The sequence below is a fragment of the Varroa destructor genome, unplaced genomic scaffold (genome assembly GCF_002443255.2).
Source record: "Varroa destructor unplaced genomic scaffold, Vdes_3.0 BEIS01000005.1, whole genome shotgun sequence".
Lineage (NCBI taxonomy): Eukaryota > Metazoa > Arthropoda > Arachnida > Mesostigmata > Varroidae > Varroa > Varroa destructor.
In genome coordinates, this window is record NW_019211458.1 from 31,430,297 (window position 1) to 31,450,421 (window position 20,125).

A 20,125-nucleotide genomic window follows, 5' to 3' on the forward strand; every position below is an offset into this window, starting at 1 on the left:
GAGAGGGATTCAGCTGGCTGAATGACGATTAATACTCATTGGTAAATCTCGCATCGACTATATTTAATTGGCAACCAGAGCCATTTAGCTATCGACGACAATTTAATTTTAAATAAAGTTCGAGTAGAAGCAAATCTACAGCATATCAATGCATACGAAACAACTTGTGATATTATTCTTTATACAATGTAGCTCAGCATGTTCAATAGGCAAATGAGACCAAACCAGGATAAAGTAAACAGAATTTAAGGCGGACCAGTACCGTAATAGCTGAGCGCGACTACAAGTGAATATGTTCTTCTTCGACCATAGACCTGGAAGAAGGCTTGCTTAGATTAGGTAACATCGAAAGAACGAGGAACGGCTTGAATGAGACACTACGTTTAAGTGAAACAGCAGCCCAAACATGGAGATCCCCAAAAACGTAAACATCTTGTATCATCCAATGCTCCAGCGGTCTTCTTCTAGGCAAGAATAGAAGGGAAGGCAACCAGGTAAACCTTTTTCCTTCAGCGAGCCAATTTCAAAGCTAAACCATAAAGAAGATAATTCATTCGTCGCGTCTTTATCTTTTCCAATGCTTCCTTTAGACATTTTAGAAACGCATGCCATAATGCTAAACTGCTGCAACTATTATCTGGGAGGGCGTTCCCACTTCGTGCCGGCTTCGAAAAGTGCTCCTCTATCGTGGCGTACGCTACAGGTCAGTACGTCTGTCCGTCGACAGTCCATATCGCAGTATAGAGCTAGATAAGATGAGTATGCAAAGAGCAGATAGAAATAATTAGATGATAACTAACTTTATGCATGACTGGCTGTGAGGATGTCTCGTCGCATGGGAACTCCACGGGCCCTGGAAAGCTGGCAGCTTTGTGACGAACGGAATAATCAAGATAATGGCGCACGGTCAAACGCTACGGAGAAAACTACTTTTCAACAATTCGCTTGTCCGTATGGGTCATATATAGCCGCTAGTGGTAATAGTAGCTAATGTGCTAAGAGTTCTATTAACGATGATAGGGTGCCGTAATTGCAGCAGTAGAGTAGATCGTTTGAAGAAGAACTGCCTGTGTGTTTATGTATTTGTTTGTTGATAAGTCGACAAACGGGCCAATACATGGTTTGAATGTGAGACCTAGAGTTGCTAGGTAACTAGCTGCTTTCTAATGAGTATGAGCAGATACATTAGTGGGATTTAGGGTGCTGCATAGGTACATATGTTAATACACGATGTTAGCTGCTCCTGCGTATATGAGAGACCTCTAGGTAGTGAGTTAGGCTCTCGGCTGGATTAGGGGGATACAGATGTTGAGTTTGATCTACTCCGACGTACCTTTCTCATCTGAGGCTGATTGTCTTCGATCGGGAATAATTTTTGGGTCGTATGGTGCAACTACGCCTCCTGTCAGGTCAAGTTCCTGACCGTCCAGGAGGTCTTCTGCGGATAGGGTAACATTGGCAGATGCAACGGCAAGAGCCGCGACCACGACAAGATGTAGCGGTCGAACGATGGCCATGCTGCTATCACTAAACACGTTCCATTAAGCACCTCGACGATGGCGTCAGTCTGCGGTGGTTAAAGGATTGCACAATCTATATAGTACTCTCTCAGTGCTTGGCCTGCTAACAGCATGCGTAAAAAGCACGGCATAAATACAAACACCTAATCCTAAGAGCTGCAGGGCATTGTCACTACTTTTGATAGGTAAACATTTTTCCTCTTATTTCCTTGGCCGCAGCACCGATTCCTGGCAATAGCTACCTGATTAGAACAATTCAAAACCAATCTGAACAACTGATTTAGCTACACTCGAGACAGCTTAAAACATACGCACTAGATCGACGCACTCTTAACAGGTTGAATGATTCGCCTACGAAATGGCGACGCGTACGGTACACGCTCACAGAAATATACACGCACAGATTCACGAACACATTGTTGTTGGTAAATCAGTATCAAGCACAATGAGACGCTATCGCGGTTACAAGTCGCAGGCCCGTAGCACCTCCTGGCGGGTTCAAGCCCCTCAATGGGTTTCGAGTTGTTGCTGGCCAGAGCTCTCCCTTCGTTGCTTGTGCTGGCACCGAATGCCTTCTTCGTGCTCGACTGATGCTATAACTAGACTGTGCTATGCCGGGTTACAGGCAGTTGAACTATCGTCTTAGCCAGATACCTTGGCTAGATCGCTGGTTTGCCTTGGCCCAGCCACTGCTGCTCTTAGTGTCGTAGCTTCGCGCTCAGTTAGCTCTTCACCCATTTCCTCAGGGGGGCGCTGCTGGTCGACCGCTAAACGCACTATAGTAATCGTGCTAGTGGCGACGGAGCGGCTGGCCGGTGCTGTCTTCGTCTTCTTATGCCTTTGTTGTTGTTGTTCTTGTTGCTGTTGCTGCTGCTGCTGCTCCTGCTAGTGATGGGAACAAAAAAACCTTCTGCTGGGAGTTCAGCTCAAGCCGGCCTTTTCGTCTCAGTCGCTCGTTGCTGTTCGCCATCGGTGCTGCTGGCACTACCTCTCCGCGCTGTTCGTCGACTCTTCGGTAACATCATCAACAGAATCGACAGTGACTGTGCCAGCACCAGGTCGTCCTGTAGCGGAGATCTTTCGTTCTCGCTTCTCTTAGCGCTTGCTTCTTTTTTCATACCTGCTCAGTAGCAGTGGACAGTAAGCTGGTAGCCGTCACTGGCCTGGTCCCCAAGCGACCCACTGAATTCCCGACAGGGTACAAGCCCGCTAGGCACAGCGGTACTGATGCAGTAACCGCCGCTTTTGCCGTCGCTGCTGCTGTTGCTCGGTAGGCAGCATACGAGAGACCGATTGAGTTAGCTAGCAAACGACACCAGCGTTTACTGAACAGCCGACGAAGAGACGGAGGTGATATTGGGACGGGCCAATATGCCTGTCTGCGTTCTAGCGACCTATCTACCTAGTCGAACAGCGACAGCAGAAGTAGCAGCAGTCTAGCAACAAGTTGCTCCAGCAAATACTTCCTCAGTGCATACATACGCTGTGCTGGGGTGGGTTTATTCGCATAGAACGGGGGAGGCCACTTTTTCGATATATCGTCATTCGTTATTGTGCGATAGCACATCTAAATACTGTTGTCGTCGTCGTCGTCGCTGCTGATGCCGCTGCTGTTGGCCTACATTGGTTCCGAGATCTCTGAAAGATCAGACAAACTAGAATTTTTTCTATCGGTTGCCTATTGGCTTTTCTACTGCTAGCGATTCTGGCAGTCACTAGAACGGCCAATGACAACGGTCACCGTTGCGACCACCTGGTTATGGGTCCATCGGATTGTCTATCTGTTTGCCCGTTAGCCGCTACAAGAAAAGGAAACACTCAGAGGGGGGAAGGGGGGTTACGGGGGGAAGGACTGTATCGCGAATACGAGCAGGTGAGAGGGACGGTCTACCAGCGGAGGTTGGTAGCGTTTACAAGTCGGCGGTCAAGCGGCCAGCCTTGAAAGAGTATGGGATTCGAACTCGGACCAGCGGACCTTGCATAGAGCCTCGGTTCGAGGTCCTTCAAGGCGCGAAAACGCTGGGAAGGACATGAAAAGGTGTGATGTGTTAGATGCTGACATTTGCTAACTGATGTAGTTATACATTGCAGGACATATCTGTAAAGGGAATATTTGTATTTGTAGGGTTCTTAAAGGTCCGATGCTGGATTGACTTTAGAATGTTGACTGTTATGTTCCTTAGGGGAAGGGAATGCAATTCATCTGGTTGTTGGATGTTACGAACAAGTAGCAATTTGTTGTATTAATAAGCAATATAATATAATAATTGGTATGCCGAAGCATCATTACTGACGATAAATATAGATAAAAATATTAATCGGAATATATGTTTGTGTTGCTTGGAGCCGCGAGCACCTTCAGGAAATAAGAATACTTATGAGCAAAGCTCCGCTGAAGCGCGTCTAATAGTTGCAACATATTCGGGATGCAGCCTAGGAATCTTCGTAGATCTTATATATTCAATGTATTTGCGGCAGATTTTCAATGCACTTATTTGCTAATTATTGCTCATTATATATATATATATATATATATATATATATATATATGTATATATATAAATTAAACGGAATTTTGTATGCATACATCTAAATACATAGGGACCTGACCAAGCTTACGTGGGTCTTTAACCCCAAAAGGGAAAATGGTCAACAAGGCAGTAACAAACGGAACTTATTCCTTGGGTAAACATTTTTACACACCGAATAAATTTCATTGAAAGTGGTTTATTTTGTTTTTCGGCATGATCAAGACCGTCCGAAGCAAGAACGAGCAGGGCGACGTATTAATTTATAAACAGGTGAGATGGGGTGCACTTCGTCTGTCATTGTCTTGGCAGTCCCAGACTTCTACAACAAATTGAAAATAACTTGTTTTTAAGAAGTTAAAGCAATGAGTGGCCCTAGTAAATTCATGGTCATGCAGAATAGAGTCTGCCTTCGGACTACTTGGAAGAAGGAAGCTTGAGGGTGGAGTTGCGCGTTTACATTGTATCAAGACACTTCTGCCCCAGGAAAAAAATGCAGCTGCTAGATGTTAGAGCAGCACTGAACTAACTAACTTCTTGTCACTCAATAGGGTTTCTTCTGAAGATTGCTCGCACCATAATCTTTAACCGGACCAGTTCTGTGCTAAGTGATGTTTCAAATTCGAAGTTAGCCATAATCGTAAAGTCTTTCTCTAGTGAACATATTACCCCACATTTTAAAATGATATGAAATCAAGACATCTATATGGTCTTTGATTGCGATCCTGTCAAGGGTTAGATTACGAATTTCGGAGTCTTATAAATGGCCTCCCATGACAACAAAACTGCTCCCCACAGTTGCGTAAAATAATTTTTGTTCTCTCTGACCCCATCTTCGCCTTTATCCATCTACAGTTGTAGCCATAGCGAGCCACGTATAACCCTATACATGTTTATATATGTAAAAGCTAAAGATACTTGCAAGATCAATCCGAGGTTCTCAGTCGCTCTAATCAAATCTTGTATATCTGCCGCTTGAAGTAATGCCTAACAGTTTAAGGAGCAAATATAACACATGAAGAAACGCAAGTGTTGTAGATCAGTGCACGAATATCAATAATATTATTGAGCTAGTTGTTAAAAAGGTTAAGGTTCCATACCCAGATAATTTAGGCAACTTGAAGATAAACAAAGCGCGTCCGTTATCTGTTGACTAAAACTAATAATCGATGGCAAACGGATATAGAAACATCCCTGTCAAGTAAACCCGCATATTCTCATTATATTTGCAACCCTTGAAACAATCAATGTGCTTAGTATCATGCAGTCACTGTGTTGAAACGGCTTCTCTGAAGATCCCGCAGCGAGGCACCTTGTAATAATCGACATTATGACAAGATGTGATGGGTAAAACGACAGAGCCCAACCGCCTGCTTCATATCACATTAGATATGAATTGCTTTGTAGCAGAAAGACCCTCAATGCGTTAGGGTGTAGTCGCTTCACATCGCGACTCTTACAGTCAGAATCTTTCAGCAGATTACGGAACACGAATAGATCTATGTGAGAAATACATTACAAAAGAAGCTTTGAATCACAATTAGCCACTGCCTCGACGGGGAGTTGGAGTCCACGTCGTTCCGTGGTATTACATTCGCTTCGAAGATGACCTTCTAGTAACTGCACCGACATCGAGCTATACCGAAAGGATAAGATGTTTTGTAATAAATCTATGCGGTGATTTCTATTGAGTCACTTAATTCACGGAAGCCCTAGAAATTCATACCAACGTTTTTCTCCGACAGGGGCTCAACTTTAATTTTGCGTCTCCTGAATTCTTGCGTTTAGATGTGGGTAGACCCCAGTTTAGATATGGGTCCGATAGCTGCTACACGTGCTATAATGTTTGAGTGGTTGATTAATATATATATATATATCCTTTTATAACTACCTGACCTGCAAGACCCTCTGGTGCTGTTCAGGAGCTCCGTCAAGGCTAAATTCAGTGCTTCAATAACCTACTTTCTGAGCGCGGGATGCTGTACGTTATTGTGTATCGAACGCTGCAATTCGGAGTATTCAGTATGAATTTGGATATTGTCATCTCAAGAGTTGCAGGCGAGGTTCGGAGGGATGGGGAGAATTTTTGCTCATAATGTCATGGTGTTGAGAAATGTATAGTACTCGGCTCAAGCAACATTTACATAGTGCAAGCAAGCCTAAAGCATTGCTTAGTTGGCGAGTCTGGACCATCGAAGGTATCCGATACACAAATCGGAAATTTTTAGTTTGGTTTGTTAGGTGAACCCAGCAACGACGGCCACCTTGCGTTTTCAATGGTCAAATGTAACCTTTCAAACAACTGTCAGATATAGAAAAAAAAAAAAAAAGGAAAACAGGAATTAACAAACATGCAATCAGGATGTGCTGAAAGCGGTACTTTATATATGTCACAGAAACGCTTCTGTAAAGGGCGCTCTTAGAAGTTATTTAATTATCTCTAGAGTTCTTTCACGGGTGGGCTGTCAGCGCCGTACGTACCGTTTCTTATACTTATAAATTTATTGCAGTGATTCCTTGGGCGCTTTACTAAGAGGTACTATCATAGACTCCGCATGTTACAGCGTGCCAAGGAAGGAAGTATCGCCACAAAGTGTCGGGAATATATCCTTGTTTTTACTGTAAGTATTGGCCATGGATGATGCCAGTCAGGTGTTCCATGCTGCCACCAGAGTATCCTTTAGGGATAAGGTTAGGTCGATCTTTGAGTTTGGTATCCTTTGGCTATTGGAAATTTCTAGGACCTGCTTCTTGTAGCCTATTTGCGAAATGCGGAATAAAGCGAAAAACAATGGCCCCTAATCGTTGAGTCGGATCGCGTTTGGAGGATCATTGAATCGAAGCCGCAGTTAATGATTAAAAATACTCTCGGCCAAATTAAATCGTCATAGATTGCAAGGTCGAGCATTTTCTATAATGTATATGCACCCATAGATGCAAAAGTCCTACTAATAGAACTGTGTACGATGCGACTCGATACTCAACCTACGCCTTCACACTAAACAACGTTAGCGACCGTCACATATCTAACGTTTCGTCAATTCTCATTACGACTATTAATGAGCATACTGTATTTCGGCCTGCCTGTCTGCCTGCGGCACTCGTTGCAAGGGCAGATCAACTAGGTCATCACAGTTTTTCGAAAATCTACAATCGAACAATTGTAATTGTTGACTCGGATGTTCGTCGTCGACGATCGGCAGTTGTAAGACACAATGGATAATCACCAATTATGCCTATCCAGTCACCATTCTGCTATGCCGATCATCTTTGAGCACAGCCTTTTATTAAGTTCCAGACGCCATTTAAAGCTGTTCACATAATCTCTAACAGAGTTAAAGAGGTTTACGAAGGAGTGATTGCTTCGTAAGACTTCTTTTCGATTCCCTTTCCGAACGCTTGAAATTAACTGTCTTTTCTCATTCGGACATCCATAACGCCCTTCGATGATGCATGCAAGAACATGGGAGATGATCTGACTGTCAAAATGGGTATATCAGGTTGGTGCTAACGTTTAAGCCTTTGACACAATTCTTAGCAGCGTCTAGCAACAGCAATACCGCGTCTAGGTTCCAGAAATAAAAAGGAAACACATTCGTAGACATAAACAATCTCTCATTTGCTATCTTATAAAAATTGTTACGAGCGCACACATCAGTCATCGATGAGGTGCCTAAAAGGCTAAGCATCTACTTTTTTAGTACACACACACGTCGGTAATTGATGTTAAGAATGGCAACAAGTTTATTTGCAAGTCAATTTTCATAAATTCGAATACCACACATTGGGTTCGTTACGGCTATGTATTTGCTGCCTACTGCTAGGTAAAAAAAACCTTGCTTCCTGTATTCGCTGTCCTTATTCTGCAACTGCTCTCTGTGTATTACTACCCAAAGTAGTTGAAAGCGCTCGGCTCAGTTGCACAGAAAACGGAATGTTATCCCAAGTTCAGGCCTCAAAAATAGGTATTTGTGGGAAAAACATTCTACTGCTACTCCATTTAGTCTCTTGTTATGGTCAAAAAGCTACTACGACATTTTCGCCGCATACAGCGAAAACCGTATGACTGAGATGACTACTCAAAGGGGTTTGCTAAGTTTAAGGATGGAATCTTACCTCGAATGATGTATCCCATCCGGATCGGCTGTTTGAAGTCAACGAGGACAATGAATCGATAAGGGTAAAGGACCCGTAAATTTCCTTACAGGATATGCTATCAACACTCGATTATAGTAACGTGCCTTGCAAGTATACAATTTGGACAGTCATTAAAAGCTTGGGCGAATACCCAAAGAAACACACGGCGTTTCACTGACTCTCAGTATCTCAATCGGCAGTGGCTACCGCGTAGCCACAACAACAGGTTTCTACACAGAATCGTCACCAGTGAGAAGTGGTATTTTTACGTCGATGCAACGCAGAGAATAAGATGAGTACTAGCGGTAAATAGGCCAAAATTGAGGGTGAAGTCAAAACAGACTATAAGCCGCGTTCGGTGGAACTGCAAGCTGAGAAGAAGCACATGGCAAACAAGTGGGCGTCAAGTGAAACAGGCCACCTAACAGGAAAGACTTGACAAAATAAGGCGTAGTCATCATTGTCTGAAGCAATGCCAGACCATGCATGGTAAGAATTGTTAAAGCCGTCCTGCAAGAGAATGAACGTAATGTTCTTTTGCCTTTACGATCTTGTGTCCTAGGTCTTGCACTAACTAACTAATTACTACTCTTTTATGACCGACGAACAAGATTTCTGACAACCCATTTATATGCAGTATTTATGTATGAACCTAATAATATCATGAGCGCAGGTTAGCTGAATAAAGAGGGTTATTTCACATAACATTGCAAGGTCTCAAATATGAGCGCGCTATAATCCTTCTAAAATCGCGTCAGACTCGCGCGCGCGTCCGGTAGGGTGCAGTGGAAACGCGCTTTCCTATTGAATTTAGAGACGTGTGAAGAAGTCTGGGCTCCAAGGTGGACTTAGACAAACTTCGTTTCGTGCTGAGGGCAAGCCACCTGAAACCATCTGAACGGCACTGGCAGAACTCGAAACGTTCAGAGTCACTCACAAATCTCTGAAGTCCAAAACTGTTGACTCCTCTAGAACGATCTAATAAGCAGAGCTTTGGCTCTTTAAAACTCCTCGCATATTTATTATATACATACGGTATATCGGAATTTTACCCATAATAAGCCCGCTTTGAAACCTTTCACAGCTATTTTCATCTATTTCATGTTATAGAAACATATTAGGAACGCATTGTTAAACCTAAAATATTATTTTACATCAGGCGATTAGAAAAATAAAATATCAATCCAAATAACCAGCTATACTATGATGATTTCTACGAAGTGCACGGCGAGCCACTGTACGTCGAGAATAACGAAAAAAAAAAGACGGATTCGATTTTACGTCGACAGTCTAACGTAATCGTAAAGATGAACATAAAGAGGAAAAGCTGAGACTATCTTTCGAGTGCTCTGGTCCATGGCGCAAGCCTGAGCACGCCGATTCCGAAATGTACATTCGTTAATTTGCTCGTTCAGTGAGATAACTGATTGTTTACTTCTAGTTCTAAAGTGATTCTGTTGCTGAGAAGCTTTTCATGTGCTCTAAATATTGTTACGCGTGGCAACATTGAACTTACGCAGTAGCCGGTTCTAATGCCGATTAATCGTTCTATAATTTTGGCAAGTACGCGTTATGCTGCGGAAGGCTGCGTTTCGAAAACTGTTTTCATTAATGAGCTACTGACCGTAAGTGTCTTTTTCAATGCAAATAAAAATTACGCAATAACCTATCCATGCTTAAAAAAGGGAAGACGGCCTCGATTTCGCTAGTTGTAACACCTAAACCGATCATTAGCCATAAACGAAATGGCAATGCTGCTATAACTATTTAGTAAGCTCTCAGAGACTGTTGAAACTGGTTAAATTGCTACTAAGGCTGAGTAAAATATGCTGCTACTACCATGCAGCGACTACGACAATTGTTGGCGATTTGGAAACCTGTTATATACGATGTGAAATAAAATCGAATGTGCTTTTTGTTTATCTACTTTAGTAACTGATATTGTTCCTCGTAGTTGGTTGAACTGAAACTGTTATCGTTACATAGGATAACACGTTCTTTTTTTTTGAACTAGTAGTCCTAAACGATAGTATCAGAAAGACGCACATCGCATTCGTTCTAAGGACAAAATGCACATATAAATTTATTCAGAAGTTTTTCCCGTGGAAGCTGTGGGTTCAGCGGACGTTTCTAGGCAAAGCTCAATTCGTTGTCATTTGGTCTTAATGAATAGAACGAGAATGCATCTTGTTGAGTTTGCCGAAGTTTCGGAAGTACACGGATTCGAAGATTTAGTGCGACACGATACGAGGAGTAGGTTGGTACTTTGAGAAACATTCGGCCCATTTTTTTTCGCTGTTAAGTTTACATTACCGCGAAGACATGAATATAAATGGAGAAATCGCTTGTTGGACAATACAATGGTCGTTCAGTCAATTCATTTCTAGGCTTTTAAAGCGCATTCTTTACGATACCCATGATATTTCGCCAAATAAAGGGTTTTACGGGGAACGTTGCCTCGTAATTAACATTTTTGGGAGTACGGAATAGATTTATTGCGGAAACTTGCAAGCAATTAATGCCTAATTAAGGTCCTGCAATTGACAGACGCGGTACTAACTTCTATTTGAAAATCATTCTGTAGAAAACTACGGCTAAATCTCGTTGAGAATTACTTATGGCTCGTATTATATATCGATACAGCCATTTACGTATAAATTTATCACCGAAAATGAATGCAAACATTTAACGTAATTCAATTACAGGGTCTATGCATAGACCCTTTCTGCCAAAATTAGGTTATCTGTTGCTTGGCAAACACGACATTTTATTAAAATGTTAAAATTAAAAAAAAAATGTCACCAATAGTACGAGCAAATAATGACAGTGACAACACATCTTCAGCAGGATCCAACAATGAAAAATTATTTTAATTCTTTTATTGAAGTCATTTTTTCAATTACGGTAGAAGACACAATTTTAACGGGACCGTGCCTAAGGGGTAAGCCTTTTCGGGTCCCTGGGGTACATTGAGGTCTTCCGAATATTGTTTAGCCCAAAGTAAAGCATGACGACACGCTCAAGGCCGATGCCACCACCTGCGTGTGGGGGAGCTCCATACCTGTGAAAGAAACTTCGTAGCGTTTACTCGAGGCGTGCATAGGCGTGCGTATGTATACGATTAGATGGACAGACATGTATGAACGCATAAGGAACAGATGCATATTGACTTGAAAAATCGACATACATTGGTTAGTTATCTTAACATTTACAATTTGGTCATCATGTTGCACGACCTCGTGTCACAAAAGATTACATGTTCGATGCTGTCATTAGACGCCTGCGGTATTTCCTCATTTTCGCCAACATATGTGCTGGAAAATGTTTAAATAAGTAAAAAAGAATATCCTCGATCTCTTTGCCTCGCAGCTAGTTCATGAGCGCATATGTCAGCCATACAGTCGCAAAATATGGTTTCGATTTTATAATTCGGCCTATCAATACTCACCTGAACGAATCAATATAAGCCTGAATTGTTGATATATCAATACCGTGTGCCTTAGCGCGCTGGGTTAGATATTCAGGGTCGTGTATCCTCTGAGCACCCGACATAATCTCCTCGCCTCGCATGAAGATGTCATAAGAGTTCGACAACATCTGATTGTTTGGGTCAGGCATTGTGTAGAATGGCCTAACAGCCAGAGGATATTTATCCAACACGTAAAAGTCGGTATCGTACTTCGCCTTGACTAGTCGTCCAAGTAGTTTCTCGTTCGGAGTACTTAAGTCTTCATCGTCAGCCATTTCAACACCGGCCGCTCGCAGCATTGCCACCCCCTCGGAATACTCCAGCCGCAATGACGGCTCAAGGAACTTAAATGGTTCAGAGGGGTATTGTTTATTGATTGTATCAATCTCGGGCTGGTATCGATCGCGCAGGCCCTTAAATATATCGACAAACATCTCGGCTATAGTGTCCAGTACTTCGTGATAGTGATACTTAAACGCCATTTCAAGGTCGAGGCCGACGAATTCCGTTAAGTGACGGTGCGTATTCGAATCTTCTGCACGGAATACTGCGCCAATCGTGTACACCTACAGAATGTATAGAAGAAAATGACAAACAAGAAGATAAAATGTTTATGGTAAATGAAACGTACCATGCTTTACTCGTAAAACAGTATGAATTGTCATTATTGCAACTTTTTATCTGTTTCTTACATACTCATCAAGAAGCTTAAGCTCTCAAGAAGGTGGGTCGGTAGAAACATCATAATCGTAGCTAATTATTAGTTTAATCGTTGCAGTAACAGATTTTAAGCCATCACATCAAAAAATCAACAACCCTAAGGATAGATTTTGCGTCAAGTAGCATGAAATTCAAATGTTATGCAAAATATATAGTTTATTTATTTATATTGGACACGTTAAAATTGCACAGCGTATACACATAATTCACCGGACATATGAATTTTCAGATAAAGTTTTCCTAAACAATTAAAGCCAGGATAAATAACAAAATCTACAAACCCTATCGAAATCTGCGGCAATGGCCATTTGCTTGTAGAGCTGCGGGCTTTGGGCAAGATACGCTTTACCTTTAAAATAGGTAACCTCAAATACATTAGCGCCACCTTCGGAGGCTGCCGAGATAATTTTGGGTGTATGAATCTCGATGAAATGGCGTCGATTTAGAGACTCTCGGAACAAATGGCAGACCCCTGCTTGAAGTCGGAAGATTGCTTGGTTTGCTGGGGTGCGAAGGTCAAGGACACGGTGATCCAAGCTGTAAATGGTTCACGAAATAGACTTATTGAACTTGTGTGAATGAAATTACTGTCAAATACATATAGAATATTTGAAGTAGCCTTAGGAATATCTCTTAACTGTCACTAAAATACGCATAATACAAAACGACATTAAAGCAAGCCATCTATGGAGGATCATAATTACGTGGGCGAGATACTAACCGCGTGTCCTGATTGACACGAATTTTCAGTGCTTCTTCGTCGCCTTCCGCGGGTTCAGGACGAGAGGCGTCTTCTACTTGAAGCGGTAGGCGAGTATCACTAAGCGACACAATCCAGAACTGGTATATCCGCAATTCGACCTCCTGCTGGGAACAGGATTCGATTTTCAATGGTGATTTGACGAGCTGGGGGAAGAAAAACCAGTTCGGCAAATATTACGCATTTTTTTTTCGCTACCGGCTTTAATGCATTTATATCACATTTGTCACTGCTCGATTTTTATTTCGCCGCTTTACAATACTGGGAACGATTTTTATCTTTGCTCTCAAAATAGGAGAACAGAACTTGTAATAGTCTAATTCGTTTATGACGTTTATTGTAGGTTCGACAGAACGATGCTACTATATTTAAAAAATTAACGCTGACGAAACGGTGTATGTTTACTTATGGATAGTTACAGGCGTTTGACAATATGTTATTAAATGTATGTTTATTGAAATCTCATTCAGCCTGCTTTATCAGCCACAAACTAATTACTGGTCAAGAAAAACAGGAAACATATTCCAACTAAAGAGCTATGACAGCTCGATCCCTTATTAAATATGATGTTATACGTGAAACCGACACGAGTGATGAAGGTATACTAAAACATGTTTGCAATGCTGCCTAGCAAACTAGCAGTCGTCTAAGGTACCTTTCCCTCGACGTCTACAATGGTTTCTTTCGGAACGGCCGAAATAAATTTCAGCATCTGTTTCGAAGTTCCCTCGCTGACATCTAACAAACATTGCAATGTATAATGTTGTTGTCGGAGAACGAAGAAGCACTGTTTACTCTTTGCACGAGATGTATGTAGACGACCACGCAGCCAGACCTGGAAGTCAAAAGATAAAATGTAACATAATGCGAATCATTTATCACGAACGAGGAAAGTCACTTAGCAAATTGAAGGATAAGTCCGCAAATCGTTAATCCCAACTATTCAAAACGGTTGTAAGAATGTATCCAAACGAATTTCACCATTAGCTAGTAAAATTTTGCCAGTTCATTTGATACGTTTTCATATTTAAAGCATAAAAAAAGGGATTTATATGCCTTCGATGAAATACAAAAATTCAGTGTGTACAAAAAATCAGCGAACAAACGTACCATTTGATCGGCACGTTCTAAAGTGCATTGGGAGATTTCGATCATTTCCCGTTGAAGCTTTTCCGTCGATTGGATCATGGGGTATTGTCCATAGAGACCTTGCGACCCATCCACCTCGTCGCCGGCAGCGCCAGTCTGTTTATTCTGTAAAATGGTTGCCGTTTTTGCCAGTAAAGAAAAAGCGAAAAAATGAATAGGCACGGAGTATAGGCTATCGCATGTTATCGAAATTAAAAATAGTCCCATTTCAGAATACTCGGGTTATATAATAAGAGGTAATAATTAAAGATATGCTAAATGTTAGGAGAAAATGCTAAACGCCTAAATCATGTTTCATCATCATGTAAGGAGTGTAAGTAAGTGATCACTGACATATCATTGTTTTGCTTCGAAGTATATTATTGTTTTACGATGTCTGATACCTATAATTTTACAGACGTAATAACGTCATAAGGTCTAATTTAGAAGTCTGTGTTTTGATAAATCCGGGCAACATTTCAAAGTAAAGATTTCCACTGTACATGCTTGTTAATTTTACGAGCTCTCAAAAAAAAATAATTTCGGGCTGTCAGAAGAGATTGTCTTTATTATAAATGTTGACATTCATTCGCATATAGCCTTGATGGCTAAATTAACAGACGGTGAAGCCAAATGTATAAATGTTTGTAGGACACAGAATACGAGTATATTTTGGCCAACAAGCCGTTAAAATATACACTTTGTCGTTCTTGAGGAAAACGTCGCTGGTTCAAGTTTTAGCAGTTGCACATAGTTACCATGGCGCACGCTTAACAAGCTGTTTTAGAGGTTCGTTGAAGAAAAGTCTAAATAATCACAGACTAGCATTTGATATCCGAGTGAACATTTTGTTGTGTAAGACCCATTGTATCGTGGGCCTAGATGACCTCACGATTGAGATTCAATGCAAAACGAACAGAGGTTTAAGAATCAGCAGTGTCAAGTCTTTTGAAAGCGCGCGTTTCGTACCGAGCGTAAACCACTTGACCTCAAAAGAATAATGCCGAGTTAATTTTCCTTAGCACTGAAATCTCTTTGTATTTTACTGTATCGGAGCACAAAAATACGAAACGTAATAAGTTACATAAACAAAAAACAAAGAAGTAGTTCGACGAATAACATTTATACAATCTTCGCTAAATATATATAGGTATTAAAGACAGCAAACAGCTATCGGAAGGGCCTGCAGCTGCACTGCACCGGCCAAAAATTGCCCCATACTGTGCTGTCGTGCTCAATCATAGTGACAAGCGTTGGGCGGCGACAAATATTTGGTCTCGTACTTTTGTTATAACTAGATCTAATTTACTTTTAAATTCCGAAGTTAATATACTAAGCAGCCTTCTAAAATCCGATACGGAATCGTTGAGAAAGAAACAATCAACGACACTAGGTTTTCAATTCACTAACTACTTGCAATTTTTAACTGTAACCGGGCAGATACTATTCAGCTTCGGTCACTTGCGATGCCCAAAGATCTACTGTCATTACATTGAGTCGTAGTGATTGTTTGAAACCCAAGCCTTCGAAGCCCATATCGAATCGTACTGTTTAATTAATACAATAATGCTGTATAATATATTGATATTTTATTAACAATTAACAAGTGTAGATAACGTGGTAACACGATAATCGAATTAAATAAATAAGTAGATAATTTTTTTATCACTAGTCGTTTTTCTTATTGCGATACGCAGTAGAATGGAACGGCATGTGGAATTACTACATGGAGAACATGGACCAGCATGTGGTAAATGTACTTACCAAATCTGACCCATTTTCTTTTCCCGCGGCCTTATGAGCTGCTTTTCTGGCAGCTTTTTCAGCTTCCTTTTGAGCCTTTTTCAGAGCTTTCTTTGAAGCCGTACCGCCTTCCTTCACTTGGTCACCCATCTCCAAAATAACAGTGTAAGGTTAGCGCAAGTGTAAGACCTCACGATATAAGTCACTCCAAGCTTCACAACAAACTTGGAACTGTCACCGCAGCAACAACGACGATTACACGTCGGAATACGCTAGCGAGGATACAGAGAACACGCGCGACCCACATTTAATACGAATAACAACCTCTGCTTGGTGCTTTGTCGACGTAAGGATGCCGGCTAGACACACAAAAAGGCTTGAAGCAGGCCGTCCCTCACCCATATGTGCAGGAGCGAAGTTATGCTCATAGAAGCTTCGTTGAACACTGAATAAGCTCGCACTAGATCGACAGATGTGAACGAGGGTACTGTTCAGGACTTTGCCGATTAAGTCATCTTGGAAGCAAAGTAGATTGTACAAAACGAAAGTAAAGATCATTTCTTAACATGCGACGAGCAAGCGATTGCCCCATTGCTGTGATATATAAAAGATATATTATCATATTTTGTTTGTACTCGGATTGTCGTTGATCAGTTATCAAAAATAATAAACAAATGAGAACAACAATGAACAAATGAGGTTCGTATGCCAAACGAACCACTACCGATAACCCACCTAAGACCAATCAATTGGCACATTATTAGATTTTTGCTATAGTAAAATTACGTAGATAATGCTGTTGGTACTAGTAATCGACAGCGATGTTTGGGCACTTTATTTTCATTGGGTTCCGTCTCAGCGTTACTTCTATGCTGCGCTTTAGCTCGCAGTAATGTTTTAATAAAATTTTATAATCCATGCTGTATCAAAACACGAAAAAACAATGAGATTGCAAGGTTTTTTTCTGGTAGTTTCTCACCGACCATCTATTTAACCTATACTGTAGTTTTTGAACAAATTGCCGAAAGGACGAGCGCCGAATCAAGATGGCGCCTAACTCCAGATATAACAGAACCGTGCTCCGTCGAGCTCACAGCTCTCTGTGCGGTCAGGAGCATCACTGTGGGGCAAAAGCTGCCGAAACATAGGACAGCCGACAGGCGAACGGATACCAGCGGCATTTCCAATATTCATTGTGGCAAGCACAGCCCCGTGAAGGGCTCGAAGACGGCCGCTAGTTTAAACGGCAGTAGTTTATGGAGAACGGTGATGATGGTGTTGTTAATGAACCGAGTGAGTAGCACATTGCAAGCAAAACGCGAAAATAACCCTTTCTCTGCATTGTGGAATAGATGTGTAATCTAGCGAAAACTTGGAGTTAAAAGTCGCTTGTTCCACTATGAGAAGTAGTGGTTTTTCGATGTTATCATTGCAGTGAGTGTCTCTGTGAGATGTTAGTGCTTTTTTCGGTCGTCCTGCAGTCATTTGTAGACGGGTGTCCTAGTGTATGATTGTGTTTTCCAGCTTATATTCATTTGTGAATCTCTGGATACAGTAACTACGGAACAGCAATCTACGAGCAGAGGTTTCAAAGTGTAGAAGAAAACTACTTTTCATGGTGAAGATTCAGTAGCATTGGTTTTATACCATAGTGGTCTCCTCGAGTTAATCAATCACCATTTAAATGCAGTATAGCTATATATGAAAATCGGTGTAAGGCTATCAGAGCCTGGCTACCGTTTTTCCTTTTCCACGGCGGGCAGGAAAGCTTTCACTACGAACCATCAGAGGTATATGTCTGTTCCAGCCTCTAGAGATAATAAGTCAGTTATATAGAATAATACTATTTGCTGGAGTACATGTACCCTCTCAGCGTTTTCTGAAATATCAACGTGTTCTTTTTGCTTGAAGTAACTATTATGCTGTAGGTGTTTGTTAATGTAAATGTGCACCAGTAAATTGTGGATGCTGTGGCTCCAGGTATAGTAATGCTATTTTCTGGATGGCTAAAACACTAAGAAAGATGTTGAAATTCAAAACATGTTTGCGAGAGTCTCACAGTCGAATAAGCAGAGGGGTTGCCATAGTTCCGTCCGGTCTTTAATTGAAAATTTTACTTGATATTTTTTAAGAAAAATTGAATCACCGTGTTGCTAGTGGAAACTGTGCAACTATTAATTCAATCTTGTGTCTTTAATGCAGTGCTTCGTTTTATTTTGAATGAGATGTTATTCCCCAATGGCTGGTGCTGCTTCAAAGGAGGTCCTCAATGTATCGCGTTAGTACTAGCTATTATCACAGCTCTTATCGTGCAGTCGTACCAGATAGCGGTACCGTTATTCATGAACGAAACGGATTGCGAAAGTGACCGAAAAAAAGTAGGTGAAGTCAATTGTGGTCAGTCGTAGCAAAGACGAGTTCATTGATAACCGGGGAGTATTGATTTTCTCAGTGCCATCGCTGCAGATGCTTTGTCATTCTGTATCGTATCCGCTTAGTACAATTAGTTTACGAGCTAGCCGATCGAGACCCTTGTGGTCAAATTTAAAATTGGCAGACAAGCGGATTTGTTAGGGGGCAGAGAGCGGTTTTCGATTCAAAAACAACTATCAAATCGGATTGAAGGTCACTAGTGGAAAAGCCGACACTGGAAAACTTACTTCGTTACGTGGATAGTGATCTTTCGTGCTGGATCATAGCTGTTAACGAATTCAGCAGGAGAACGATTAGGTTACTGAAATAAGGTGCTTCTATTTCTTCTGGCAAATTAGGCTAGCTTAGAATTTTCGTGACGCTGTTGTATGTACTACCTGCTCGTTAGGTGCGTATACTCCTTAGATTTTGCCTTTGACTTAATCGAAAAGGACTGCTATTACTGGTCCGGAAATTCTCTGTAAAGGCTAATAAAATATACTGCCGGACACAACGGAGTTGTATATCGATATCCGTTTTATATGGGTATCAAAATTTTCAAAAGAGCTATTTAATTGCTAATGAGTGTGCTTCAGCTATAGGTACGCTGCGGATCGTATTTAGCAAATGGAATCGGTTTGGGCCACTATAGAAGGCTTTCGAATTATACCTCTTTTTTGCGTAAAGCAAAGTTCAGCACCAAATACATTCGTAACAATTTCATTAACGTCAGGATAGATGTGATGTATCCCCAGATTATAACGAACCCGGCATGCAGATAATTTGCGTACGTTCTTAGTTCCAGACACTGTTTTTATGTTTTTGAGCGTCATGTTTTACTATGTTTCTGCACTGGCACCAACTTATTATCCGATGACCGTGTTTCGCATGTATAAATACAGACAACGATTTGAAGGCTCGTCCTGCTCTTGCTTCGCAAGTTGCTTCAGTCGTACATCAGCAAACGATTACGATGGCTGTCTGTCCTGTACTCTATCTATTTGATGTTTAAGCCATCAAAAAGTTCTTCCTATACTTTGCCGACTCTTTCTGACGAAAAACAGAAGCAAGCAGTAACAAGTCTATTGTACAGTGATGTTCTTGTTGTCGTCTTTATATCGTAGTTAGCGTCAGGTAGCCGATACGCGCGTAGAGATAACAGTATAGATGATTAGAAGCGAATATGAATCAGGCTTTTATGATGTGTGTCAGAAAATACCACAGAAAAAGTTGTCACAAACATTGAGGTGCTAGTTAAATCATGATATTTAGCAGAACAAGCTACCTTCAATATCATATGTACATATACTCCGGAAGGCTATCGGAAACTATTCTCACACTGGATACGCCAGTATTAAAGCGCATTCAGTATGGTAAAGGTAAGTAACATAAGCTGGAAGTTCTTCCAAGTATAGTCGTCATACAGGCCACAGCGAAATAGACTTCTTCAATTTAATCATAGCCGTCAACGAGAATGTACTGTAGGGAAAATGTTCAGCCTTTAATACGCGCAGTAGTCAAAGAACAGGTCGTCATGTAAACACGGTCATCCAAAGGAGTTAAAATGATCAGAAATATCCCGCACAAAATGTACTTTATTAACTTTGTTATTTATTATTTCTTTTTTTTTATATCAACTACGCTTTAACTATGGGTGTTGACAAAGCCGACGAAATATTATGCCGATGAGATTAGTCATGCCATAATC

At 41.2% G+C, this 20,125-nt stretch overlaps 3 protein-coding genes across 8 annotated transcripts in view; 1 reads left to right on the forward strand and 2 right to left on the reverse strand.

The window, feature by feature from the left end:
- Positions 1–1,532, reverse strand: part of Egfr (epidermal growth factor receptor) — an 82,362-nt gene extending 80,830 nt beyond the window's left edge. The window contains exon 1 of the mRNA XM_086991213.1: positions 1,334–1,532. Coding sequence (XP_086847339.1) covers positions 1,334–1,517 — 184 coding nt within the window. The 5' untranslated portion in view covers positions 1,518–1,532. The remainder of the gene's footprint in view (positions 1–1,333) is intronic.
- Snrk (SNF related kinase) overlaps positions 1–20,125 on the forward strand; it is a 101,950-nt gene that overhangs the window by 20,947 nt on the left and 60,878 nt on the right. For 2 of the 5 annotated variants that reach the window (XM_022807327.2, XM_086991220.1), the window contains exon 1: positions 16,916–17,795. The exons of 1 other annotated variant lie outside the window; for it this stretch is intronic. The gene's annotated coding sequence lies outside the window, so the exon portion shown is untranslated. Of the gene's footprint in view, positions 1–16,915; positions 17,796–20,125 lie in introns of those variants that run through there. 2 more of the 5 variants (XM_086991217.1, XM_022807330.2) reach the window with 2 other exon arrangements.
- AspRS (aspartyl-tRNA synthetase) lies at positions 11,029–16,409 on the reverse strand. Of its 2 annotated transcripts, none has more exons than XM_022808732.2 (7): positions 16,027–16,409; positions 14,245–14,388; positions 13,790–13,969; positions 13,096–13,280; positions 12,656–12,911; positions 11,677–12,220; positions 11,029–11,246 (listed from the first exon to the last, which is right to left on the reverse strand). In XM_022808732.2, the coding sequence occupies exons 1-7, from the start codon at positions 16,153–16,155 to the stop codon at positions 11,176–11,178; spliced, it is 1,509 nt and encodes a 502-aa protein (XP_022664467.1). In that variant the 5' UTR covers positions 16,156–16,409; the 3' UTR covers positions 11,029–11,175. The 2 variants fall into 2 exon arrangements, with proteins under 2 accessions (XP_022664467.1, XP_022664466.1); XM_022808731.2 differs by having other exon boundaries at positions 11,634–12,220; positions 16,027–16,408.

Excerpts from the sequence above, each read along its gene's own strand:
- AspRS (XM_022808731.2), bottom strand. The coding sequence starts at position 16,155 with ATGGGTGACCAAGTGAAGGAAGGCGGTACGGCTTCAAAGAAAGCTCTG. Across the intron at positions 13,281-13,789 it reads TTGTAGACGTCGAGGGAAAG|CTCGTCAAATCACCATTGAA; the intron begins GTACCTTAGACG and ends TTCTTCCCCCAG. Across the intron at positions 12,221-12,655 it reads TTGCCGCAGATTTCGATAGG|GTGTACACGATTGGCGCAGT; the intron begins GTTTGTAGATTT and ends TACATTCTGTAG.